This window comes from Photinus pyralis, unplaced genomic scaffold (genome assembly GCF_008802855.1).
Source record: "Photinus pyralis isolate 1611_PpyrPB1 unplaced genomic scaffold, Ppyr1.3 Ppyr1.4_LG7, whole genome shotgun sequence".
In the NCBI taxonomy this organism is placed as follows: Eukaryota; Metazoa; Arthropoda; class Insecta; order Coleoptera; family Lampyridae; genus Photinus; species Photinus pyralis.
The window spans coordinates 10,981,767-11,007,018 of record NW_022170738.1 but is presented as its reverse complement, the minus strand read 5'-3'; the positions used below and the strand labels follow the sequence as shown (position 1 = coordinate 11,007,018).

The following is a 25,252-nucleotide window of genomic DNA, read 5'->3' as shown; positions in this document are numbered from 1 at the left end:
AACGTGGCTTTTCAGTAGGAACGAACATACCTCGTGTTATAATGGGGTGGCTCCTTCTGTTACCTAGCAACGGTGCAGTTGGGAAAAGTAGGTTCAGCTGCAGGCTTCCTTGTCCTCATTGCGAAAATTTGAATATTATAACCTCACCTGCGAAAGTTGTTTCATAAATTTTAATTAGGACGACCCTTCGATAATCGATTTATGCGCGTTTCCTAATTTGCACTGGCTTCGAGTCGTATTTGAGTGAACGCCAGTTTGGCATTACTTCAATCTTCGATCTTAAGAGTTGCGTTTATTTGGGAAATTGGGCGCGCATTGTTCGTGACCTATTTTTAATGTCGATATTTTCCGTTACAGATGGATTTTCGAGATTTAAAGCGTCTTATCCTGAATGGTGCGACAGCTGTTCTGAGTTATTAGAGACGACGGGAACTTTGCCTCCGGCTGCAGGTCCTGACCCACTACCCCTTATGGGATTACGATCGTTAAGAATCTCAGCACCGCCGCTTCATCGACCACATCGTAGTTGTGACAGCCTCTCTTCGGCAGCAAATAGTTCGACTGATAGTTCTGATACGGATGATAGATGTGACAGCTCTTTAGGTAAGATCACACGACATTCTTTCCAAAGTTCCCATGCTAGGTTTAATTATTTTTTAGTTATTTTCAGAATCAAAGTTTGCTGCTATTTGACAAATATTCTTTCCAAATAAAAATGATTCGTTCTTGGGCTACACCTTCAAAGGTTCCAATATTTGTGATTCTCCATTTTTTTAGAAATCATAAGGCGAGCCATAATGTATAAAAGGAAAGAACGGTCTTTACTTTGGAAAAAATGTTTGTTTTTAACCTTTCTACTCAATCCTTTTTACTTACATATTTATAAGTGACACCCTGTATAAAATTTGTTAAAATTAAAAATGACTATTCTAAGCAGATTTTAAATACTAAATGAATCAATTTCCTGATGATGGAATATTTTGCATGGCAAGCTCTTGAGGACTACTTTTAAAGATTCTAATGACCTCACAAACAACACGAACGGCTCTAAAAATGTTTGAGACTATTAGAGTTCGTAAAAACCTAGAGACTCGTTAACATTTTTGGAAGTTTTTAAATAAAAGGATTAAAATACCTATGAAACTCTTTAAAATACATTTGTTTCCTTAGAAACCATCTGTGAGGTAATGGAAAATTGCGTTTAAACGCTTTTAAACACTCAAGCTCATAAAGCATTTAAAAGATTCTAAAAACCTCTTGAAGACCTACAAAATTTTTGAAGGTTTTTAAAGACTCTCAAAAATTAGGAAGTATTTTTTAAACACTCTTAAAGAGGCTTCTGGAAGACTTTTCGAGGTCGTTAAAGACTTTCAAAGTCCCATCAGCACTTTTACAGTGACTCAGTGTTCTTCAAGACAAGCCCCTTAAGCACCGGTGAAGAAAGAAGGAAGAAGACGTTGAAAGGACTACGGAGTTTCTATGTTGCTATAGGTTGTAAAGAAGAGACAACCCTCTTCAGGCCGTCGTCAATTTGTTGAGATATCCACCTGCGGTTTTCCAGTTCGCGGAGGAGGGATAAACGCGTGTAGTATACAAATATCAGCTACCTGCGGCTGCAACTGAAGGTTCCTGAGACAAATAGCTTTGGGGTAGAGTTCCGGAACGTGAAGTGGTCCAATTGCACACTCGAATCCTTCCTCTGTCTATAAAAAAATCACATCAGAAGTATCATGCGCGATTTTTAGCATGTTTTATTGACTATATTTTTTTGATTTTACGCACCCGATTTAGTACTAGAGAAACAATTTTGGAAATTCTTAATCCGCCCGTTATATAAGGAAGATTTACGGGAAAAGTTCAGAATCTTAAAAAAAATATCCCTTTTCCTACGACGGTCTTAGGACCGTGGACCATCCACACGGGGTGTTGGAGACACCTTCCCAAAAACGTTTAGACATGTTATTATTTATACGGTTATTTTTGGGGAATACGCTAGGGGGTGGTCCATACCCCCCCCCCCTCCTCCGTGAGATGCTTCTTCCCAAAAACGTTTGGATTTGCCAGTATTCACATGATCATGTTTTTGGGAAAAGGCCTTTTCACCGGGGGGGGGGGGGCTGGAAGGTATGGAATAGCAACACCCCCACGTATGTATAGGTGTAGCAAAAGAATATACCACTGTCTTAGGGTCGTCGTTCACTAGGGGGTATTTATACTCCCCAGAGCCCCCGGTGATATGTTCCTTTCGTTTTGGGAATAACGTTACTGGATGGTCTGGGGGGGTATGGAATACTCCCCCGGTATACATATAATTTTAGCAAAAAAATAAAATCTTCAATATCGCTCTTCCTACAACTGTCTTAGGATCGTCGTACAGTGGGGGGTTTTAGAATACCCCCCCAGACCCCTCGGTGCTAGGGTTCTTCCCAAAAACATTTATGCGTGTTAGTATTTACACGGTTCTTTTTGGGAAAAGACCTAGGTGTAGACAAAAATCTTAAATATCCCGTTCCCTACGGCTGTTTTTCGGGTATGGGTATAGAATATAGACCCCCCCCCCCTTCCCCAAGAAACTACATCCAACATGACCCCAATAAAATATTCGCAACTCTTTTATTTGTTGACATATCGACTTGCGTTTGTTTTATAGACAGAGGGGCGTGCAATTTGGCCATTTGGCTCTTCCGGTTTCTACATATAGTCATGTCAAAAATGACACTGAAGCTCAAAACCCAACTACATTTTTGAATTATACGCACCCAATATAGTAAAGGAACAAATTTTAGCAATTTCGGAACTTGGGATTTTCACAGGAAAAGTGAAAATGTGCAAATGTTCTCAGAACCACACGACAATTACGTCCCGTAGTGAAGCGTGTGTGTAGAATCCAAAAATGCTTACAGTCTTCTGGGCCCTGTGTAGGGACCTTAAGGTGATTTTGCTAAGTTAATGTCTAAAAAATGTTTGTAAATATGCCAGGTGTCTGTGATCCAAAAAAGCGGATTTCTAATATTTATAGCAAGATCTCTTAAGGAGATTTCCAAGAAAAAAACGATATGAAAACTATTTGTATCGACTGAAAAGCTTCCCAAGAATTGCAAGTAGCTTCTAGGGAAGTGTGAAAGATTCCCTATGGTTTTTTTCAAGATCCTAAAAAACATATTTACGAACATTTCTTACATATCAATTTGCAGGAAATCCCTTGGAGACTTTTTAGAAACCGTTTGAGGTTTTTAAAGGTTGTTAGAGATCATTAAATTCTGGTCAAGAATCTTAAAGACTTCTCCAGATTAAAGATTATTAAAACCTAAAGGATTCTCAAAAGTTTTTAAAGAATTGTTAAAAACTATAAAGGCTACTAAAAGGTCGTGGAGATCATTAAAACTCTTGGGGAGAAAACATTCAAGAATGCTCTATCAAATACTTTTAAGGAATAATAAAGACTTAAAGACAAGGGACTCTAAACATTGGTCCCTTTGTACTTCTTGACTTATTGTAGTTGTCATCTTTAATCGAGTCATTTCCTCACTAATCGTCGACCAAATTTAGGACTTTATTCGTCTATTTACAATAATAGGGAATATAAAAAATGAACGCTTAAATTTTTAGGTTCTCTATTGTGTTAAATTCTGAAATTTAAACAATTACTGGCAGCAGATGTTTACAAAATAAACAAGCGTTTCACGATACAATTTGTTTTTGCAAATTCATAATAACGCATTTGAGTGGTTTATTTTGTCGAAGCAAAGGAATGGGCGTGTGGGCCGTTCTGACATTTGAAATACCTACGTAGGTAACTCCAAACACAACATAATCCTTTTTAGGAAAATAAGGGAAAGGTAAACAAGATTGTATTTATCAGCGCACCTGCCTCTTTTTCCTACTTTGCCTTAATAATTATGTAAATGGAGAATGTTGAAATGGAAAAAAGAAACACGTGCTTGGTACCCACATTTAATTAGGAGTGTGGGAGCAAACACGGTAAGTGTGACGTCAAGGGGTTGCCATGACTCATTCCATCCTTTAGAAGGTAACATTTCAAAAGACGAAATACGAAAGCTTTTGAATTTTAAATAGGTTATAAATTGAAAAGTTTTTCGAAATAGAATAACAACAAGTATTGTTCACTGAATAAATTAAATGCATTTCTTTTGACGGCCTGTCTAAGCGAGTGTGTTTTTTCTCCGACAGGTTTAGAAGACGACAAAGAGTTTCCTGTTGAAATTTTGCCCTACTTGTTTTTGGGGAACGCTGCGAATAGTGAAGACAGCCAAGCGCTTGCTAGGCATAGTATACAGGTATGTAGGAAAAATTGAAAATATGAAAGCATATGAATACTAATAGCTAGGGTGCATAATCCTCTCAGAGAGGAGTTCCAATTAAAGTTAACATAAAAGAATACAAATACTCTTACTCGAACATTTTGTTCGCGTTTCAAAGGTGGAATCGCCCATATAAAAAGACATAGGGAATAGAAGGTATTTTTAATTTAGAGAGAGCCTTCATACCTCCCATCATTTTTGACGGTAGGGATTTTTGTTTCAGTACGTTCTGAATGTAACGCCCGATCTTCCCAACGTATTCGAGGACCTCGGAAGTATAAAGTACATGCAAATTCCAATAACGGATCATTGGTCCCAAAATCTGGCTAGTCATTTTCCGCAGGCGATCGAATTTATAGGTAAGTAGGTAGGGTTTACACCAATTGAGGTCTCGTCGTGTATTTATGTTGGGTTCATTATAAATTGCGTGGGCGAAGTTGCCTTGCTCTATCTCTGTGTAGGGGGTTGTACCGCCGTCGCCATCCGCCAACGCAATAATCAATAAGTTCGTACAAGAAGAGAGAGACGGTCTGTACAGTTTAAAGGCACAAACCGCTTCCGTTTCATTTTATCCACCCGCACTCCGCGTTTCATTCAGTAGATATGAATGGGGTAGATCTAGGTCAACGGGGGCCTACTCCATTCACAGTCGGCAACTGTTTATGTAAATTCGCGAATCGAATTGACTATTTTTTTCGTGGAATTTTTGAAATGGAAATCTTTAACGTGCAAATCGCGCGTCCGAATTGTTTCGTGACATTGCAATTGCCCCCATTCAGGTTTCATTAAGCAAGTCGATATTTGGCAGCCCATACTCCCCCTACCATGTTTTGTTAGGTCGCAAAATTGGGTTTACAAAGTAGAGCAGAGGATTATTCCAAATGAAACAAGACGACCCTTTGCTTTTCAATCTTGATTATTGCAAGAGGCCTTCGGTCGATGTGCCATAAATTTTGCAGACGCATTAAATTTTTGATAGGTGTATGAATTCATTGACATTTATCAAAAATTCCATTTAGTTTGCGAGCCATCGGGTACATTTCTCCGGGGATTTTACCGCTAACCTTTATCTCATTGCGTTGAATTTATGGAAGTAGTTTTGAGTTTGCCATTTCGAGAATAAACTTGAGTGAACTTTCGCTATTTGCTAATGCCACAAAAAATACATTGTCTCAAAATCCCTTTTTAATTTAGGTTCACACGGCAAGAGAGGACTAAAATAATCCTTGATACTGACAAAGTTGTATGAGGGATTTTGGAAGAGTATAAAAATTGGAGAAATCGAAAATTAGAACAAAACAAAATTATGATATAGTAAAAACAAATTTTCCAGATACTGAAAATGGTAATTGGTGCAATTTTGAAAGCCTATACCTATGGGACAAATTTTCCATTGTGCGCGGGTGCACCATCCTGTTGTGAACCAGGAGATTCTAAGTTCTTTTTTTTTTTGCTTTTTTTACGAACCATACACAAAAATAAAGTTGCTGATTTCTCTGAAACGAAACGTTGTATTGAAAATCTCACAACAGTCTTGTGGAGCTCAATCAGTGGCAATGAGAAAGTGGTTTTAATTTTTTTGTTCAAATAACATCACAAAAATAATAAAAACAAAACTGACAAATTTTGGTTTTTTTGGCATATCTTCGGAATTTGGGACCTTGCGCAACTTGTCCCTAATGAAACCTTCGTATCTTCTATAGTTTCCGAGATCCCCATGATAGGACATCTTTATCTTGGACATGTGTGTATAAAAAATTCCAAGGTTTATTAGATTATACACTGTGTTCCAAATAAGCGTGTCTATCATGGCGATTTCCGAAACCATAGAAGCTACGACGACGGTTAAATTAGAGAAAAGATGCGCAATTAAACAGTTATTAATCTTTCTGTGAATATACAGGGTGGCTCACTGAAAACAGTCAACGCCAATATTGGCCCCTTAATGACAGTTTCGTCAGAAACGCTCGAACACGTCAATTTCAGTTTTGAGGGGGGACCCCTATTTACATAACTTCAACTCTGAGAAGGGGGTGAATTTTTCCCAAAAATTTTAAATGGAAAAGGGTGGCAAACGTTATATAGTTCAATACGCATGTTTATTCTGTTTTCAGCACTGTTTTTATTTTTCAAATTCGATCAGTAGTTCCAGAGAAAACTCGATTTAAATGGATTGGCAGAGCCAACTACGTAACGGTAAGAATTATTCGAAAATAATGAAAACCAGGTGTCAAATTCTTGACAGAATAGCTTCCTAGCTGAAACCAAAAATTGCCAACATATGTTCTAAATTTCGTTAAAATTGTTCCATAAATAAGAAAGTTGCATTTCTGCGCATGCGCAACACGATTTTTGCGCATGCATTTTGTTTTCTTTTATTAGGAGGACCTACCATCCAAATTTCGTTTTAATTGTTCCATAAATAAGAAAATTGCATTTCTGCGCATGCGCAACACGATTTTTGCGCATGAATTTTGTTTGCTTTTATTAAAGGGACTTACCATAGAAATTTCGTTTAAATTGCTTCAGAAACAAGATCGTTGCGTTTTGCACATATGCAACACAATTTTTTGACTTTGACAATTTTTTTCTCCGTTTTTTGATAATATAACCCGGCCCAATTTTTTGTAGGTTGTACACAGGAAAATAAGGTCTTCCAAATAATAGAATAAAAATTTTAGGTTGCTATTTGAAAAAAAAAGTTCGATGCCGTTACGGCGCTCCAAAATTTTTTTTCAAAAATCCGGCCCGTTATTTTTCTGTTCGGTATGCCTAAAACATATATACAAAATTTCAACAAAATCCGTCGAGCCGTTTTCTCAGAAAATTGCCAACAAACGTACGTACGTACGTACGTACATACAGACGGAAAAAAATTTTATTCTTTAAAAGTTGCTTAAAATAGTCTAAAACGTCGACATTTGATGAAATTTTGAAATGTTCAAAAAACGGCTATCGCAATAGCTACCTAGCACATGCTAGGAAGCTAAAAATTTAGTTATCACTTTAGTGTTTGAAATGACCACCACCAACTTCCATACAATAATAAAGATTTAGTTCAAAATGGCGTCCAAGATGGTGTCGTTTGTTTTGTAACATTTGTAAAAATTGGGAAACTGATAGAAATGGGCGCAAAATGGGCCCCTGCTGGTCTTTGTTACTAAACGATTTCTTTAGAGACAGATCCTTATTACATCTGCTTCTTTGTAATAGTGCGAAATATACCCACTGTAGCGAAGACCTATACGATGAAAAGGGAGAATCAATATGTTGGTTCTTTTTTGAGCCGAATTCAATTTCTTGTCATCTTTTTCGTCTTACAATAGTCTAACGACAGTTAACACAACCCTAACTACATTCTCACAACAATCAAGCACACCAAAAAAATTGACAAATGATAAAACAATAAAAAAACGGCAATTACTAATTAAAATGCGGTGATTGGTCCGTAAGGACCTATCTAGTTTACCTACTAAAAAATTTAGAAACAAACAAGTATTTGACTGTGATGCTGGCAACACTGCAACAGTTTTTTTTTCATTTTATGTGCAATTTATGTAAGTAAAAATTTTCCTTTAATTACAGATGAAGCAAGATCTCACAAGAAAGGTGTGTTAGTTCACTGTTTAGCCGGAGTATCCCGTTCCGTTACAATAACAGTAGCATATTTAATGTACAAGTGCTCGCTCAACCTAAACGATGCCTTCAATCTAGTGAGAGCTCGAAAATCTAACATCGCTCCCAACTTTCATTTCATGGAACAGCTCCACAACTTCGAAAGAGAATTAAAACTGGACGTTTCGTCGCAAAGTCCCAGCAGCCTCATGGAGCAGATACGTAGGGAACAGCACGACGTACGAAAGGTCGAGGAGAACAGATCTAGACAGTGTCCGAATTGTCGACTGCGTGACGATTGCAAGTGCAGGCAACATACGGAATTTTTAAGTCCCCTGGCCCATATAGGGGTCAGTCCGGATTCGGGTATCGAATTCGATCGTTGGTCTTCCAGTGCGACGCCAGGCGAATGAGATAACAAGGGGGGGTCTCAGTGGCACTTTTAAACAATGTTCGGTCTATTATCAGACCAATAATAGTGTTACTGTTATCTCCCCATTTAAATCTAGCAATTATCCTTTTTCCAACTCGTAAAAATATTTTTTGTCAGTATTATTATTTTTATTTCTAATTTTTCACCTAAATTGTTCACATTGTTACATTCAAAGTTAGATATTAAGTAGGTACTCTTTCTGTTTACTATTCTGTGATTTTTCTCAGTGATGGATATCTAATTATTTTAAATTACCCCTCCCAAGCCGACGGGAATGATTTCAAAATAATTAGGTAACGATCACGGAGAGTTAATAATAGGAAAACATTTATCGAAAAACTTTCCTTCAATTTGCTCTTTATACTAGTGAATTGCGATCTGGTACTTGACAGAAAATGGATAACATAGTATGTATATTTCTCACGCAATCTAGTCGAAAAGTACATAGTCTGTCATAATTTGTAACGCGGAATAACTTAAAAAAGTTATATTATAAGAAGAAATTTAAATACACAAAGTGTATGGAATCAATATTTTTGGAATGTATCCATAGGTGGATGTTAACCATATTTTGAATGAAAATATGGATGTAAATAATTTGTAGTATTAATCTCCAAGCATGGGTGTATTATTAAACCCATTCCATTTTGTGTTCTCTTACATTTATAATGAAAAATAAGCGTAAATGTGGATTTGTTTGGAATTAATATCGGTGCCATATTTTATTATCTCGTTAATTAGATAATACTTGCCATTTAATGACTCGTTAGAAGCATTTTTTAACAATTTTTCATATCACGTACCTATCAAGTTTGCCATTAGTATAGGCGTGTTTGTTTATTCAGTTTAAATCCATCGATGAGCTGTCAATTAATTGTGAATGGATAGATGAGGTGCTGAATCTAAACGAATACACCTTTTTTTTATACAAAATTTTGTAATCGCAGTGGCAGCCTTGATAAGTCTGATATTCGGTAGGGGGGAAAAAAATGCAAATATCATTGGGGAAAAGTGATTTTTGCAAGCTCTTTCGATTTTAAGAAAATATATTTAATAGACTTAAGTAATGTAAACAATCAGTTGTTAACAATTTATGTGTGTAATAAAAAAAGTAATGTGTTTGTCATAAATATTTCAGACAGTAGGGTTGTGGTTCTGTTACTCAAAACTATGAAGCGAGCTTCCTTTGGCAGTTACTCTGGAAAATTTTATGGCACTAACATGTTATTGAAATAAGACTTTTTCATAGTTCAGTAAAATGCTATTTAAGAAAATGTACCTATATATATACACTGTTATTTATAAATAACATAGTATTTATTATTGTTATACAGGGTGTTAACAAAAAGTATCACATTGGAAATGATCGTTGATAACATCTTATGTTAGATAAATGTAAATGTATTTTTTATTATTGCCCGTCTAACAAATGTAACATTCCCAGTGCATTAATTTTTTAATATTTCTACAAGCACACATATTCTTCCATTTATTGTTTATGAGAGTATGATGTATATTGTTTGTAATCTTTTCATATCTTATGTATAAAGTTATTTTGTATATCACTTCTTACAAATTAAATTTCTCTATAATACTATTATAATTTCGATAAATAAATAATGTTAAATGTGATCGCAATTCATCAACCCAAATTTTGTACATATTGGGCAATCGGTTTGATTGTAGGGTGTTGATTTGTGTAGACTCTGGAAAAAAAATTTCTTTGTTAGCTTCGGTCTGTTTTTGTATTAAATTGTGGGACATTTTTGAATGAATTGGCCAGTGTACAATGCTTCTCAATTCTGGTAGAGGACATTTTTTTAAAATTCGAACTTTTATTGTAGTTTTAATTTAGTTAAAATTATAAACCTTTTATGTTTTTTAATCACTCATCACTAGGTTTGTAAAGAATGTCTGTTCTCGTACGATTTCCAAATTTGTTTCTAAAATAGGGACTGGGATTTTCTTGCCCTTGGTAGAAATCTCCTCTAAAGACGGGCGAGTTCTAAGGAAGGAAGCAACGGCATAGGATAAGGATATATGGGCAGTCCCAGAGGAGATGCTGGAAAAGTACTGTTCTTTATTATGACAGTTGTGGACTAAAAAAATGCTTATCCGATCTGCAGGTGAGCACTTTCCAAGGAGTTACAGGTGAGAGAAGAGTTAAAGGACAAAAACTAGGAAACAATTCATGTCTAAGGCTAGGTACCTGGAATGTAAGAACAATGAAAAGAAAAGGAAAACTAGAAAATATAGTGAGTCAAATGAAGATACAAATTGGACAAACTATTGGTTATGAGCATTGATTAAGTGCTTATTCGATGGTATGAGCAAAGTTAGGTGGCCAGGAGAAGGAGAGTGACACAGGAGATTAGAAAAGAGAGCAGAAGTGGCAATTTTGTTCAAAAATAAGGACAGGTAAGAACAATATTGATGGGAGATTGGAACAGTGTAATGGGAAAGATAAGACTAAGAAGTGGTAGATGACTGAATTGGGGAAGAAACATTAAAGAGGCGAAAAGGGACAAACTTGTTGAATTTTGTCATTGTATTTTGTGAAGTGCAATATCTATGGATAGCTAATACTTGGTTTGAACATCACAAACTGAGACTACATGAAAAAGTTCAGGAGATAGGGAAAAGCAACCTACCAAACTGCGACGTGAAGGTAGAATGGTGCAACATCAAATGTTTTGAAAGAAGAGATGGTAAAAGAAAGAAATATCAATCAAATATGTGACAAGGCTAAATATCAGTTGTGTTAAAGATAGAGGAAATGGGTAAACAAGGGTGTATGGAGGAAATGTACAAAACGACAAAGACACTAATAAGAAGAAAACTAAACCAGTAAGTAAAAAAGACATAAACATGGTGGTGGTGGTAAAAAGTGATACACGGTGTCCATTTTTCACGTGCCACTATGGGGATCTCACTTATCTTAAGAGATAGAAAGTTGGTTGGGGGCAAAGTTGCCAATTTTCGTGCTGAATAAAAATCTGAAAAGAAATTTGAAATATCTTCAATAGTTTTTAAGATATCGCAAAAAAACGAAAATTTCTGATTTTCGTTTTTAATTCTTTTTATGATAAACTAATCGTAGTAGACATTTCTAATTAACACATTATTCGGACACTTTAATGGAGATTTCAAATATGGCATCCTGTTTTTAATAACTTTCAAGATGAGGGAGAAACACGTGGCAACTTTAGTTTTTCTTATGGGCGCCATTTTGAGATACGTCTTTTTTCTCTACAACGATATATCACACATGGTATCACATTTTTCCTGAAAATATAATTTTTAATTTTTTGAGAAGAGTGCTTTGGAAAAAGAAAACGTTCTTTTGTTGTGAACAACATTATTCTGTATAGCGTGAAAAATGTTTTTGGTCTTGGCGCACCTTCTTTGTTTTCTTGTATTGCAAAATGCAGTCAGTATGGGGGTGGTAACTGTTAAGTGACATTGCCAATTGTCGCCTTCGCCTTATATCATGTAAATGATTGAGGACTATATCGTGCTCAACTCTGAACTGTTTAGGGCATATCTGATGTGAGAATTTTCTCAAGATTAAACATTCTTGAAAAGGAAGAATAATTGGGTAACCTGTGCTATACGCCTACAATAGTAACAAAATTCATTTTTTTTATTTTGGGAAATTCTTCTGTTTTCTGAAGACCTGTATTTCGGTACCTATACCTATGGAGGACGGAGGTAAATATAATTTCCACCTGCGAAAATTGAAGGAAAACGAAAATTTTGGGAAGTTACTAGGGAACAAAATTTGAAGACATCAAATTCCTCCCACGCCTCCCTCAATTTTCAATTGTAGCTATCGAAAATTTCAAGTTTCGGAGTTTTTGTAAGTCCCTAACGTTTATTGGGATGAATGCATTGTTTCTCAATCGTCTACGGTTAGGCAACTTATCAAGCAGGTCTGCGTACAGCGTGCCCCTATAGTAAATGACTTAAAAGACACAACTGTAGATCTACTGCTGAGTGTAATTATTTACACAATGCTATAAATCGTCCCTTATTTAGTTTTTCGAACTCGCAAATAATATCTGCCTCAGTTACTAAGCGACAGAAAGACGGACAGTATTAAAAGATAAATAAATAATAAACGATTGGACGCCACTGACTTCAGGGTTTTTGTTTTTTTTGAAATGACGTAATTCGGTTGGTGGAAGTGTAATAAATTTGTCAAATTTTTTTACAATTTTGCAAGAAGACTGTTATCATTTGAACGTGAAGTTATAAATAATGTTTGTGTATGGATGATACTGATTTACAACTTCCAAGTAGGAAGATTAGGAAATACGAATGTGAGCTAATTCGATCGTTTATTCAATTAAAACATGACGAAACTCGGAAAGGACGTACGACCTTTCGCGTACTGCTCGCATTGATAAAATGCTTTCATTAATCTCTTTTTTATAAATAATAATTATTTATAAACATTTAAAATGATCTTTGTACAACTAGTCGTAAATTATTGAACTTATTAGTAAATCATGTCCGAAGAAGGATTGCAATGGTTATACGAAGTATTAGAAAGTGTACAACTGCTGCAGTTTTTAGCATCGATAAGGGACGATCTGCAAATTACACGACTCGAACATTTCGATTACGTTCAGCCCCAAGATTTGGAAAAAATCGGACTAAGCAAACCAGGTATTATTTTACTTGTTCCAAGCGATGTAAATTGAGCGAGTTTTAGGGGCAAGAAGACTGTTGGACGCAATAAAGAAACGCAAGGCACAGCAATGGAAAAAGAACATTTTAACTAAATTTATGCCGTCGGGTAGCAAACCTTTAGCTAGCAAGAAACAAGTCGATAGTTTGTCGTCGAGCCTTACTTGTCTTATTCAAGAGAAAGATGTTACTTTGTCCATTAAGCTCGGCGATGGTTCCTTTGGCGTGGTTAGGCGAGGTAACTTTTTTTAGACTAAGGGGGGAAACCACTTCTATGGTCGGTGTACAACATGAGTTTAGTCAAGGCAAAATGCAAGAGTATAAAGCCTTTCCAATCACTGCTCTAGTCATACAGTCTTTGTTTTTCATATGCGATTTTTCTACCTAAATGACTGACAGTACTGCCACATTGTGTTAAGTTGTGGTATTATATCGATATTCAATTGATTTACAGATATGTTACACTTAAAAAACAAAAATGCTGGAGCATCCCGTAAAAGTGTTAGTGTTATGGCACTTATAAAAATAGTCAAAATTCTTTAATGGTTTATGCGTAAGAGTGATGGCAAGTTCTCCTCCGTATGTAGAGTCTTATGCTGTTTTTTTAAGACAATCACGATCGCACCTATTTAGTGTAAAGCACAGAGCAAAGAAAAAAATGTATGTTGTATTTATAACATTTATTTATTATATGTCTACCTTAAGCCATAACACAAGGTAATAATGAAAAAGTATTAGGCAATATAATCAGTATACTATGGTAATAAACGGTAATATTTAAAAAATAAAGGACCTATACTTTATTCATTTTAAGAAGGTAGCGGTAGAAAGCATAGGGACAGTTTGACCTTCACTGTGATTGGTTAAAACACGAGTGAGTATTACCCTGAAAAATAAAACGAGTGACGAATTCTGTCTGTTAGAAGTTTCAGTTACGAACTAAACTGTGGAACTGTCATTAGCTGTCAATTTCAAAGATCCAAGCGTGATATCGTGTGATTTATATTTTTCAAATTTTTTGCTATTTTATATTTTTCCTGTGTGTGACTATCCTCAAACACAACGCCATCTACTACCTTCTTATAATGAATGCAGTATAGTCAAGTAATAAAAAGAGGTAGGTTACGCGTGTGTGTCGAACTATGCGCATTTGTCTCACGATATTCAGACAACTTGTTCCTTCAAGTTGGGGGTGCAAGTGTATTCGAGATCAACAGTCAAGTACAGAACCGTTTTATGGAAATAAAAGGTAAGAAACATTTTTTTGTAATTGAGTTACAAAGTGTCATAATTTTGACATTCATTCTAGTTACAAAATGTTATTCATTTTGTCACTAGTTTTTATTTACACAATGATATTTCATAATATGTCGTGACATTTGGGCTTTTTAAGAAACGTCATGAAAGAATGTTTTTTCTGTCAACTGAAGTATAAAAAGTCTTGTAGGTATACAGGGTGTTTTTTTGGGAGCTTTAGTTAAACGTTTCTGGGAAAGTAAAATAGGTAGGTTTTTGAAAATTTGTACTTAGGAGTTACTCTGAAGGCCGAATCGATGTAAAATATTTTCAAAATGGCCGCACTTCCGGAAACACCGGAAGTAGATAGTAACTTCGTTATTTTAAATGGCAACCCCTATTTTTTATTGCATTTTTGGATTCTACGTGAAATTTCAATTCTTTTGATACCCATATGTCGATATCTGCCGTTTATGGTTTTTAAGTTATTTTGACTTTAAGAAAAAAAATGGCGGATGCAGATGGTACCTTGATAATTGATTACTTGAAAACGGTTGTAGTCATGGCAACCCATTTTTATCAGTGCATAGAGAATGAATAGGGCTTTCTTTTAGTAAAAAAAAGTTAGTTGCGTACACTTATGGAGATCCAAATTTAAGAAACTTTAAAGTCTATAAACTCAGTTTTTTTAAATGGAATGACCCTGTTCTTATTATTGCATGAGATAGAGAATCGAAATTGGCTTATTTTGATATTACATGTTCCTATAGCTATCTTTAACAGTTTCTGATTTATTCCCATTTCATTGAATTGATCTAGGAATTGATGCGATTTTTTTCGCATTTTCTTTTTAGTAGTAGCCATGATTTTATAACAATCGAATTTTAAACAAATCAAGGAATGGATTCGTTAATATCATTGATTCTAGTCTAAATAATTCATTGATAAATAAGTTTGTTGTTAAGGATATAGGACGGAAAATTTTTGAAAAATCTAGACAGAGTCGTTCAACTGAATTTCTTAAACAACGTATAAGTCTGGAAATTAAGAGAGGTATATCTGTTCTAGCAACAATTCCATACCAAAAATGTTTCAACGAAATTTTTTATATTTTGCATTGAATTTATTTTGTTAATCTTGCATTTGCAATTCAATTCATTCTCTTAAATATTCTCTTGTAGAGCTTTGTATCAATTGTGCTTCAACGGTTTGTAGTGCATTTGGAGGTACAACATTTCCAAAATTGATACAATTTCGTTACAGTGTTCGAATGAATGTACGGCAAGCAAGTGTCGCGTTTCTGTCCATTTCACCATAAATAACAATTAAATTCCAAAATAGGTGAAACCACTCCGAGTCACTTTTCGATTTTTGAAAAACCTATGTTCACCTATAACAGTAGGTGACGGATTAGTGTCACTAGATTTGTTTAAAATTCGATTGTTATAAAATCATGGCCGACTACTAAAAAGAAAATCCGAAAAAAATAGTGTCAATTCAATAAAATGGGAATAAGTCAGAAACTGTTAAAGATAGCTATAGGAACATGTATAGTCAAAATATGCCAATTTCGATTCTCTATCTCATGCAATAGTAAGAACATGGTCATTCCATTTAAAAAAACTGAGTTTTTAGACTTTGAAGTTTCTTAAATTTGGATTTCCATAGGTGCGGTTGTACGCAACTTAACTTTTTTTAAGTACACTAAAAGAAAGCCCTATTCATTCTCTATGCACTGATAAAAATGGGTTGCCATGACTACAACCGTTTTCAAGTAATCAATTATCAAGGTACCATCTGCATCCACCATTTTTTTTCTTAAAGTCAAAATAACTTAAAAACCATAAATGGTAGATATCGACATATGGGTATCAAAAGAAGTGAAATTTCACGTAGAATCCAAAAATGCAATAAAAAATAGGGGTTGCCATTTAAAATAACGAAGTTACTATCTACTTCCGGTGTTTCCGGAAGTGCGGCCATTTTGAAAATATTTTACATCGATTCGGCCTTCAGAGTAACTCCTAAGTTCAAATTTTCAAAAACCTACCTATTTTACTTTCCCAGAAACGTTTAACTAAAGCTCCCAAAAAAACACCATGTATAAACAATTGAAATTACCATGTTTTTTTTGTGTTCTATTGTGTTTCATTTGATTTTGCAACTAGTTATATAAATAGTTATTGTGTTATTTTTTTTTGGGAAAGACGCTGATCTTAAGGAAATTATTTCCAATGAATTTTGCCAGAATCACTGCAAAATTTCCTGAAATGAAAAATTAAAAACATTTTTTAAGGGAAAAAATTTATTTTGTGAAATATATCCTAAGAAAACAAAAAAAGGAGGATTTTAGATGGACAAAAAGAATTAATCATTTATGTATCAAATCAATCCCCCCCAAAAAAACTAGAAAATCAGAGAAGGCATATGCTACTACATCAGTCTCTTCTGTCTTTCTTTTATTTTCATAGCCCATTAGCCACTTTTTCGGTCAGCTACTTTTAGTATGTTCGAGTTCAACAGTGATCACAGAATTTCTTTTTTTTGTCGGTTTTTTCTTTAGAGTTTCTATGAAACCTTTCGTTTTGGCTTTTTCACATAGAAAACACTGCTCTCTGAAATTGAACTACTCAGTTGAAGTCCTTATTTAGTCTTTTCACATTTGTGTTTCCACGTTTAACATGTGCTTTGTTCAACTTCGGATGGTTATAAGCAGAGCTGTGCAAAGGAATTGGTACAAAAGGCTTGGAAAACCCTCAAGCTCTAAAAGAGCTTGCAATTCCAAGGCTTCAAGCCTTTTCTAAAAACAGGGCTTTGGAATTTACGTCTAAAGCCTTTTCGCGTGAGCTTGGGGCTTTGGATTTCAGACAAAGAGCTTAAATTCCTTTTAAAAGAATTGAAATCACTTTTTCATTGAAAACTCCATTTTAAGGATACAATTCCCTTTAAAGAGCTTCAATTCCTTTTTAATAGGCTTGAAATCCTCTTTAAAAAGGCTTCAATTCCTTATATGCTTCCCACTCCCACATCATTTTTTATTTCCAATTTTTGTGAGCTTGCACTTTGCAGTACGTAGAACTGTTAGTGCGTGCGGTGTTGTTGTTCTCTAATGGGATAAAGTGTAAGTACCTACCTCTATCTAGAGCCTTAACTAAATTATAATACAATTATATGCAATTATGCACTACCAAGCAAGCAAACCAAACCAGCACTTGTGCAAACTATTTATATTTATTACGTTACGGCTACTGGGTCCTGTATTCTCATTATATTTTATCCCTTCACTCAACGATTTTATAAAAACGAAAAACACTTGTTAGAGTAATAATTCATATTTTATTAGACATTATGCCTTGTATTTTGTTGGAAAACTTCTAAAAATATATTACCTTATCCTGCACCTTTTCATAAAGCATTTCAATTCCTTTTGCGAAGGAATTCCATTCCTTTGCCAAGGATTTCAATTTCTTTTAATTCCAAATCCCAATTCCTTTTCCTAACGGATTTCAATTCATTTTTAACAAGGAATTCAATTCAATTTCAAAGGGCTTTTTTAAAGGGCTTTGGAATTTTAAGCCCTTTTCGTGCTAAGAGGAATTTGAGCTTTCCATTCACCATTCCTCTTACACGGGCTTGAGGGCTTTGGAATGAAGCCCATTGCAAAAGGGCTTTGCACAGCTCTGGCATGCTGCATGTGCATAAATTTCAGTCAAACACATAACGTTTGTTGTCTTTATTTTTGATTGCAACACTGGACGCTTGTAGGGTTTTATCACCTTTGTCTTTCATCAATACTGTTTTACCTTTACTTGATGCTCTCACTAATACCCACCCAGAACTCGCGGACTATCCCAGATCTGACATAGTGAGAATTTCGGACCTCAACAAATAACTAATTTCGAAAATATTCACGAGTAGCGCCTTTGCTATCTATTCCATTTTCTGAAAGTTTTCCAAATGTTTCCAAGGGTCTCTTGTTTTTACGCGATTGATTTTTTAATTAAAGAGAATTGGCATAACAATTTTGGTGAATTGGAAACATAGTGTAAAATAAAAAATCAACGTCAAACCTAATAACAATTTTTATTAAGGTGTGGAAACTTTTTTTAAATAAAACGATAACAATTGAGCCGAGATGTGTTTTTTAAAAAAAAGTGACTACCCTAATTAAATATACTTGCTTCAACCGAAAAATCAAAATTGCTTTAAATATCGTTGGATTAGAATAAAAGCACATGTAGCAGTTATTAAAAAATTTGTTTGACCATATGATTAAAAATTGGGATTACGCATGCGCGAACTCATTAAATATTCGTGTTATATGTATTCTCAGTACGCTTTAAGTACCCGCGCGAGTGCGACGGCTTTACCAAGTGTGACCAAATCTGCTAATAAAATCTCAGCAATAAGTAATACACACACATTTTGTTCATTTTCAAAAAGAATAAATTTTGTTATTCATAGAACATTTACAGTTTTATAATTGAGTTTACTATGCTGCAATGGTCATTACAGTAGGTGAACATTTTATGAGTTTGGGAAATTGTGTACGTTCTAATACTTTGTAAGTGTACGTATTGGATACAGTCCATATAGTTTTTCATTTGTGAAAGATGTACAACACACCTTGGAAGTGGTTTTCCCCTTGCCTATAGGAAGATTAATTTAATGGTTGCAGGTGAGTGGACGAGTCCGACAGGGCAAATTGTACCGGTTGCCGTTAAAGTCCTAAAGGCAGACGCTTTGTCTCAGCCCGGGGTATTCCACGACTTCATAAAAGAAGTCCAATCGATGCACACTCTGAGTCATATCAATCTGATCAGGCTGTTCGGAGTAGTTCTGTCGCAACCGATGATGATGGTGACTGAATTGGCACCGCTGGGCTCACTTTTAGATTGTCTACGAAAGGAATGTCAACACACACCCCTACCGCTACTGTGTGAATATGCGGCACAGGTGGCAACCGGCATGGCCTATTTGGAGAGTAAACGGTTTTTGCATCGCGACCTTGCATGCCGCAACATTTTGCTGGCGGGAAGAGACAAGGTGAAGATCGGAGATTTCGGCTTGATGAGGGCGTTGCCGCAAGAAGAGGATTGCTACGTGATGACCGAACACAAGAAAGTGCCATTCCCGTGGTGCGCACCTGAGTCTTTACGCTACCGCCAGTTTAGTCACGCGTCGGACGCGTGGATGTTCGGCGTGACTGTCTGGGAGATGTTCACGTTCGGCGAGGAGCCGTGGGTCGGACTGGGAGGGTCGGAAATTTTACGCAAAATCGATCGAGAGAACGAACGTCTGCATCAACCGGAGGCGTGTCCCAACGTAATATACGGTATAATGTTGCAATGCTGGCTGAAGAATCCCCAGGAGAGGCCGACCTTCGCCTCCATGCGAGAATCGTTTCGTAAAGCCATGCCCCCTGTTATGCGTGCGATCGGGCGACAGGATGAGGAGGACCGTTTGGAGGTACATGTCGGCGATAACGTTGCGATTATTGATGGTCAGGCGGATGCTTATTGGTGGAAAGGTCAAAATCAGCGAACTTTCGATATTGGATTATTTCCTAGGTAAGTTTTGTTGGTTGGAAGTAGGCGGTTTTAAGGGAGTGGGTAAGAAAAACTCTGCTGTGAGGCTGAATTAAAAATGTACCTCATCAAGCGTGTGGGTGTGCCCTATATGTCTGTGTAGTGTATAGAATATGAGGTACTTTCAAGATCCCAATTTTGAAACTCCTCTTTGTGGACACCCCCTGGCATAACCTATTTCAAGGTTATTTAAAGAACTCGGCTGATCGCGAAATAATTACCCATCTTGAATGTAACATATATGACAAGGATCTATCCCCATGTATCCTTTGTCACGTAAAATTATTTTTGCTAGAACCGTTGTCGCACTTAATAGACCTAACCGGTCGAATAATTGTAATATCTGAGAGACCTTTTGACCATTTCAAAACGATCCCATAGTCTTTGCATTTTCGTTTACGCCTAAATCAATCAAGTCGCTCTTTATCCGTTGGATGTACAGCGTGTTTTTTTGGGAGCTTGAGTTAAACGTTTTGCAGATTTTTGAAAATTTGTACTTAGGAGTTACTCTGAAGGCCGAATCAATGTAAAATATTTTCAAAATGGCCGCACTTTCGAAAACATCGGAAGTAACTTCGTTATTTTAAATGGCAACCCCTATTTTTTATTGAATTTTTGGATTCTACGTGAAATTTCAGTTCTTTTGATACCCATATGTCGATATCTGCCATTTATTGTTTTTGAGTTATTTTGATTTTAAGAAAAAAAATGGCGGATGCAGATGGTACGTTGATAATTGATTACTTGAAAACGGTTGTAGTCATGGCAACCTATTTTTATTAGTGCATAGTACTTAAAAATGTTGTGTACGACCGCCCCTGTGGAGATCCAAATTTATAAAACTATAAACTCATTTTTTTTAATGGAATGACCATTTTCTTAGATAAAGAATCGAAATAGGCATATGTATTTTGACAATACATGTTCCTATAGTTATCTTATCTTTAACAGTTTCTGACTTATTCCCATTTTATTGAATTTTATATTAATTTTATTGAATTTAGTAGTCGACCATGATTTTATAACAATCGAATTTTAAACAATTCTAGTGACACTAATCCATCACCCACTGTTATAGGTTAACATAAGTTTTTCAAAAATCGAAAAATGACTCACAGTGGTTTCCTATTTACCTATTTTGGAATTGAATTGTGATTTATGGTGAAATGGACAGAATCGCGGCACGTGCTTGCTGTACATTCATTCGAACACTGGAACGAAACGAAAAAGAAAATGCGAAAAAAAATAGCATCAATTCCGAGATCAATTCAATGAAATGGGAATAAATCAGAAACTGTTAATCTTTAACAGTTTAGCTATAGGAACATGTAATATCAAAATATGTCAATTTCGATTTTCTATCTCATGCAATAGTAAAAACATGGTCATTCCATTTAAAAAACTGAGTTTTTAGTCTTTGAAGTTTCTTAAATTTGGATCTCCATAGGTGCGGTTGTACGCAACTTAACTTTTTTTCAGTACCCTAAAAGAAAGCCCTATTCATTCTCTATGCACTGATAAAAATGGGTTGCTATGACTATTTTCAAGTAATCAATCATCAAGGTACCATCTGCATCCGCCATTTTTTTTACATAAACTCAAAATATTTTAAAAACCATAAATAACAGATACCGACATATGGGAATCAAAAGGACTGAAATTTCACGTAGAATCCAAAAATGCAATAAAAAATAGGGGTTGCCATTTAAAATAATGAAGTGACTATCTACTTCCGGTGTTTCCGGAAGTGCGGCCATTTTGAAAATATTTTACATCGATTTGGCCTTCAGAGTAACTCCTAAGTACACATTTTCAAAAACCTACCTATTTCACTTTCCCAGAAACGTTTACCTAAGGCTCCCAAAAAAACACCTGTATACCTTCTAGAACCTTATCACTATTGGTGTTATGTGCTGGTAACAAACGATATTAATTAAGTGGACTGTACTATGGGAAGCAAATCTTTCTCATTCTTTTTCTAATGAGGGAATTGAAAAGAAATGTACCCAAACAAATTTCCCAACAAATACATTTTGAAGGGCCATAGAGAATAAAAAAAGAAATTAATTTGAATGCATCGCCCTCATAGACATGTTGATTCAGCAAGATCTAGTTACCTGTGGATGTTTTGTTAAGAAATAAATATAAAACTTTTCTTCTAAATTTATGTAAAAGTGTAGTGTGACACATCATTATGTTTATTTTTTGTCCTCCATCTTGTGACGAACCCCGAGAGACTGCGCAACTCAAGATTTAAATTGAAAACTTTCTCTCCCAAACTAACAGAATCGTCTAGACAAAGCTGCCTGAATAACAACATAATTTACATAATTAGACATGAATAACAACATACTAGTACCACTTACTATGTTGTGTTTTTAAAAGTCGCTACAAGATATGCGTTGCCTGTCGGAGTGAGGATCAAGTAAGGAATACAAATAAAACAAGTACACGCTTTAAAAACGGAAATTTAATCAAAATAAATCGCATTGCAAAATTAAATTTAGAAAATGGTAGTTCGCCGGGTACAAATATAAAAATAGGCTGGGAAAAAAAGAACTGACCAAGAAAAAAAACCAGCCAACAAATTAATATTAAGCTTTATAGCAAAATGAGTTGTCTGTAATCACATGAATACATATTATGATGGTTGTCAAGTAAATTAACACACTGGAATTCCTAAAGAATTAATATTTGAGACATACGTAACGTAACGTAAAAAAACCAATCATTAAGCATTATAATAAATTCACATAGGTTTGGATATTGGGTGGCTAGTTCAAATATCCCACACCAAGTAGTCTTTAGTTACTCTCGTCATGACATGTCAGCCTTGTATGGAAACGCATAGAACGACTTAAGACCTTCTGCAGAGGCACCTCTAAAAAGCATTATGCGGGTCACTCTGTAATTGTGCGCGAACCTGTTGAGGGCCCAGAACAAGAGAGGGATAATAAATAAACAAATAATTCTAAAAGAGCAATTTGCATTAGTAGAATGCCTGTAATTTGGCAAATAATATAACAGAATCATGTAATTACTGAATGGATGTGATAAACGAACGATAAAAGAATACGTCACCTGAGTAATTGTAGTCGTCGAAACACCAATTTAATCATTTTTAAAGCCTTTTTTTTTAAATTTCAAAAGCGTTTTTTTAGTTACCAAAAGGGTCAACTTTGCCGCCATTTAACCTATACTGTGTCTCTCACCGTTACGGAGAGCCCAATGGGGAGCCATGAATTTGAATTCCCATAACAAGTAAAAAATATTTGAACTGAAACATATTCCTGTTAGCTTCTCACTCGGCTCGTTGGATATCCTGAATATAAGTAGTTGTGATTCTCATTTATCGAATTTTTAGGTGTTTAGTAGACGCGCAACGTCCCATATGTTCCGAGGACATAAGCAAACCCCTAAAAAATTCATTTATCCATACTGGCCATGGTTCGGCATTCGGCGAGTCCTGGGGTAGTCCCCAGTACATCGACGATATGTACTTAAAGAATCCCATGACACCTCCAGACGCGATCGGAATGAATCACGATCGAATTACTCTTCAGAGAGCCTCTCATCATGACAAAGTAAAAAAATGTGAGTATATCTTTAAATGCGACCAATTTATGACGTTCACCACATACAGCGTATTCCGCTTCGTTTCGTAGCAGTGAAAAGCAGTTCAACTATCGCAAGTTAGAAATGACTACCAAGACCTCCAAATCAAAACCGCGGCGACCACCACAGCCCAAATTAAATAATATTTCGAGTAAAGACGAATTGCTTATAGATATTTCACCTGACGAACTTGGAGGCAACTTGCGGTTGCCTAATTCAATGCAAGTTAGCCCTAAAAGTATTTCTCTTCTCGATGAACCAATAGATATACCGCAAGAAGGTAAGTTAATTATAAGATTTTTTGCGTTTAATACTTGTTGAGTAGATTGTTGGCCTGACGATACTTTGTCAGTGTGTAGCGGACCGGCCACTTTTGCACCAACGCCAACGTACCTGAACACTGCAGGCTTTGATGAGAACCTCATATCTCGAGATGATCCCTTCGATACTTCACAGATAGATACCACTGCGACTGCTAGTCGATATTTCACGTTACAACCATCGACAAACGGTAGTCAAACCGCTTTCCCCAGTTACAGTGAAGTTGCTAAAAGTAATGTGACGGCAACACCTCCCTGTAATATACAGAATCTCACCCCTAGTAAAATCGCAATTAACCCCAAAACGTGTATAGTCGACGACACTCTCATTAAAGAATTAGAAAAAAGTTTAAGTTTAGGAAAAAATTCGAATATAACGCCATTGCAACCACCTCCTCAATCTTCCAAAAAGCACTCGAACTACGGACAGACCAACAATTTAAGGCTTGATCCCGCTTGTTCGTCTCCCAGCAGTTTTTCGAAAAATACGAACGTAACGAACAAAACCTCCAACGCGAATTTATACGGATCGACCAAGAGCTGCAACATAACCGACCCCCTGAAACTTACAAATTTGCAATACGCCAAAACGTCCGAGTTTGGAGAATTTAAAAGCAATCGCCCGATTGTACAGTCGGATCCGATTAACCCGCACGCTTCCCAAAATGGAACGGCGTCGCTTTACGGAAATACAATGTACAATGCTCAATACGAACCTTATAGATCTCAAAGCGTCAGTAATAACGTTAGCTCAATTTATAACAATGTACCGGCGAGTCAGCGCTTGTATAACGAAGTGGCCGAGAACGTCTACAGCGAGATACCCGACAATGTGTACAGTTCGGTGCCAGACGAATCGCTAAAGCCTCACCGTCCAGCGCCGCCGTCCCCGTTGGTCGTTTTAGGACAACCGCTTAGCATGCAGCAAATCCAGCGGAAGATACAGCAAGGACAGGTGAATGCGAACGATTTCTTTAACGAAACTCTAATCGTCTCTTCAGTTAAGCGCAGATGCAGAACGTCTCATGACGCCAGAATTTAGAAGCAATAAAATAAGTCGGGTTAGAGACGAAGTGCCTGATGTCGACACCGATTATTGCCTCTCGATTTTACAAACCTGTGGCTGGGACGTGTCGGCAACCGTTAAAACCATTAAGGTTGATAAACTACTACGGTAAGATAAACGACGTCAAAGGTTGCGATATCACATTGTACTTACAGGTTAGGTATCGCAACTCGACAGCAGTGCGAGGCTGCGTTGCAAAGAACAAATTGGAATGTTGAATTAGCCGCTTCTTCCATATTTGATTAGAGTAAATTTTCGTTGTATATATGTTATATATTCGATAGAGTTAGGCATTTACTATTATTATTTATGTTGTGAAATATAAACTTTATTTTTTATGTATTTCAGAGTTTTGCTCGATCACT

The 25,252-nt window shown here is 36.0% G+C and overlaps 2 protein-coding genes across 3 annotated transcripts in view; both read left to right on the top strand.

The window, feature by feature from the left end:
- The window catches only part of LOC116175999 (dual specificity protein phosphatase Mpk3-like), a 29,907-nt gene extending 19,943 nt beyond the window's left edge, over window positions 1–9,964 (top strand). Inside the window, exons 2-5 of the mRNA XM_031494418.1 lie at window positions 358–603; window positions 4,192–4,298; window positions 4,546–4,681; window positions 7,908–9,964. Of these exons, the coding sequence (XP_031350278.1) occupies window positions 358–603; window positions 4,192–4,298; window positions 4,546–4,681; window positions 7,908–8,350 (932 nt within the window). The 3' untranslated portion in view covers window positions 8,351–9,964. The remainder of the gene's footprint in view (window positions 1–357; window positions 604–4,191; window positions 4,299–4,545; window positions 4,682–7,907) is intronic.
- Window positions 9,965–10,571: 607 nt separating this feature from the next.
- Window positions 10,572–25,229, top strand: LOC116175995 (activated CDC42 kinase 1). Of its 2 annotated transcripts, none has more exons than XM_031494411.1 (9): window positions 10,572–11,217; window positions 12,876–13,041; window positions 13,088–13,300; window positions 18,977–19,868; window positions 23,251–23,480; window positions 23,530–23,781; window positions 23,827–24,776; window positions 24,823–24,995; window positions 25,043–25,229. In XM_031494411.1, exons 2-9 carry the CDS (start codon window positions 12,882–12,884, stop codon window positions 25,131–25,133), a joined length of 2,961 nt encoding a protein of 986 aa, XP_031350271.1. In that variant the 5' UTR covers window positions 10,572–11,217; window positions 12,876–12,881; the 3' UTR covers window positions 25,134–25,229. The 2 variants fall into 2 exon arrangements, with proteins under 2 accessions (XP_031350271.1, XP_031350272.1); XM_031494412.1 differs by lacking the exon at window positions 10,572–11,217 and adding an exon at window positions 12,517–12,692.
- The last annotated feature ends 23 nt before the right edge of the window (window positions 25,230–25,252 follow it).

Excerpts from the sequence above, each read along its gene's own strand:
- LOC116175995 (XM_031494411.1), top strand. The coding sequence starts at position 12,882 with ATGTCCGAAGAAGGATTGCAATGGTTATACGAAGTATTAGAAAGTGTA. Across the intron at positions 23,481-23,529 it reads TCATGACAAAGTAAAAAAAT|CGTATTCCGCTTCGTTTCGT; the intron begins GTGAGTATATCT and ends CACCACATACAG. Across the intron at positions 24,777-24,822 it reads GGAAGATACAGCAAGGACAG|TTAAGCGCAGATGCAGAACG; the intron begins GTGAATGCGAAC and ends TCGTCTCTTCAG.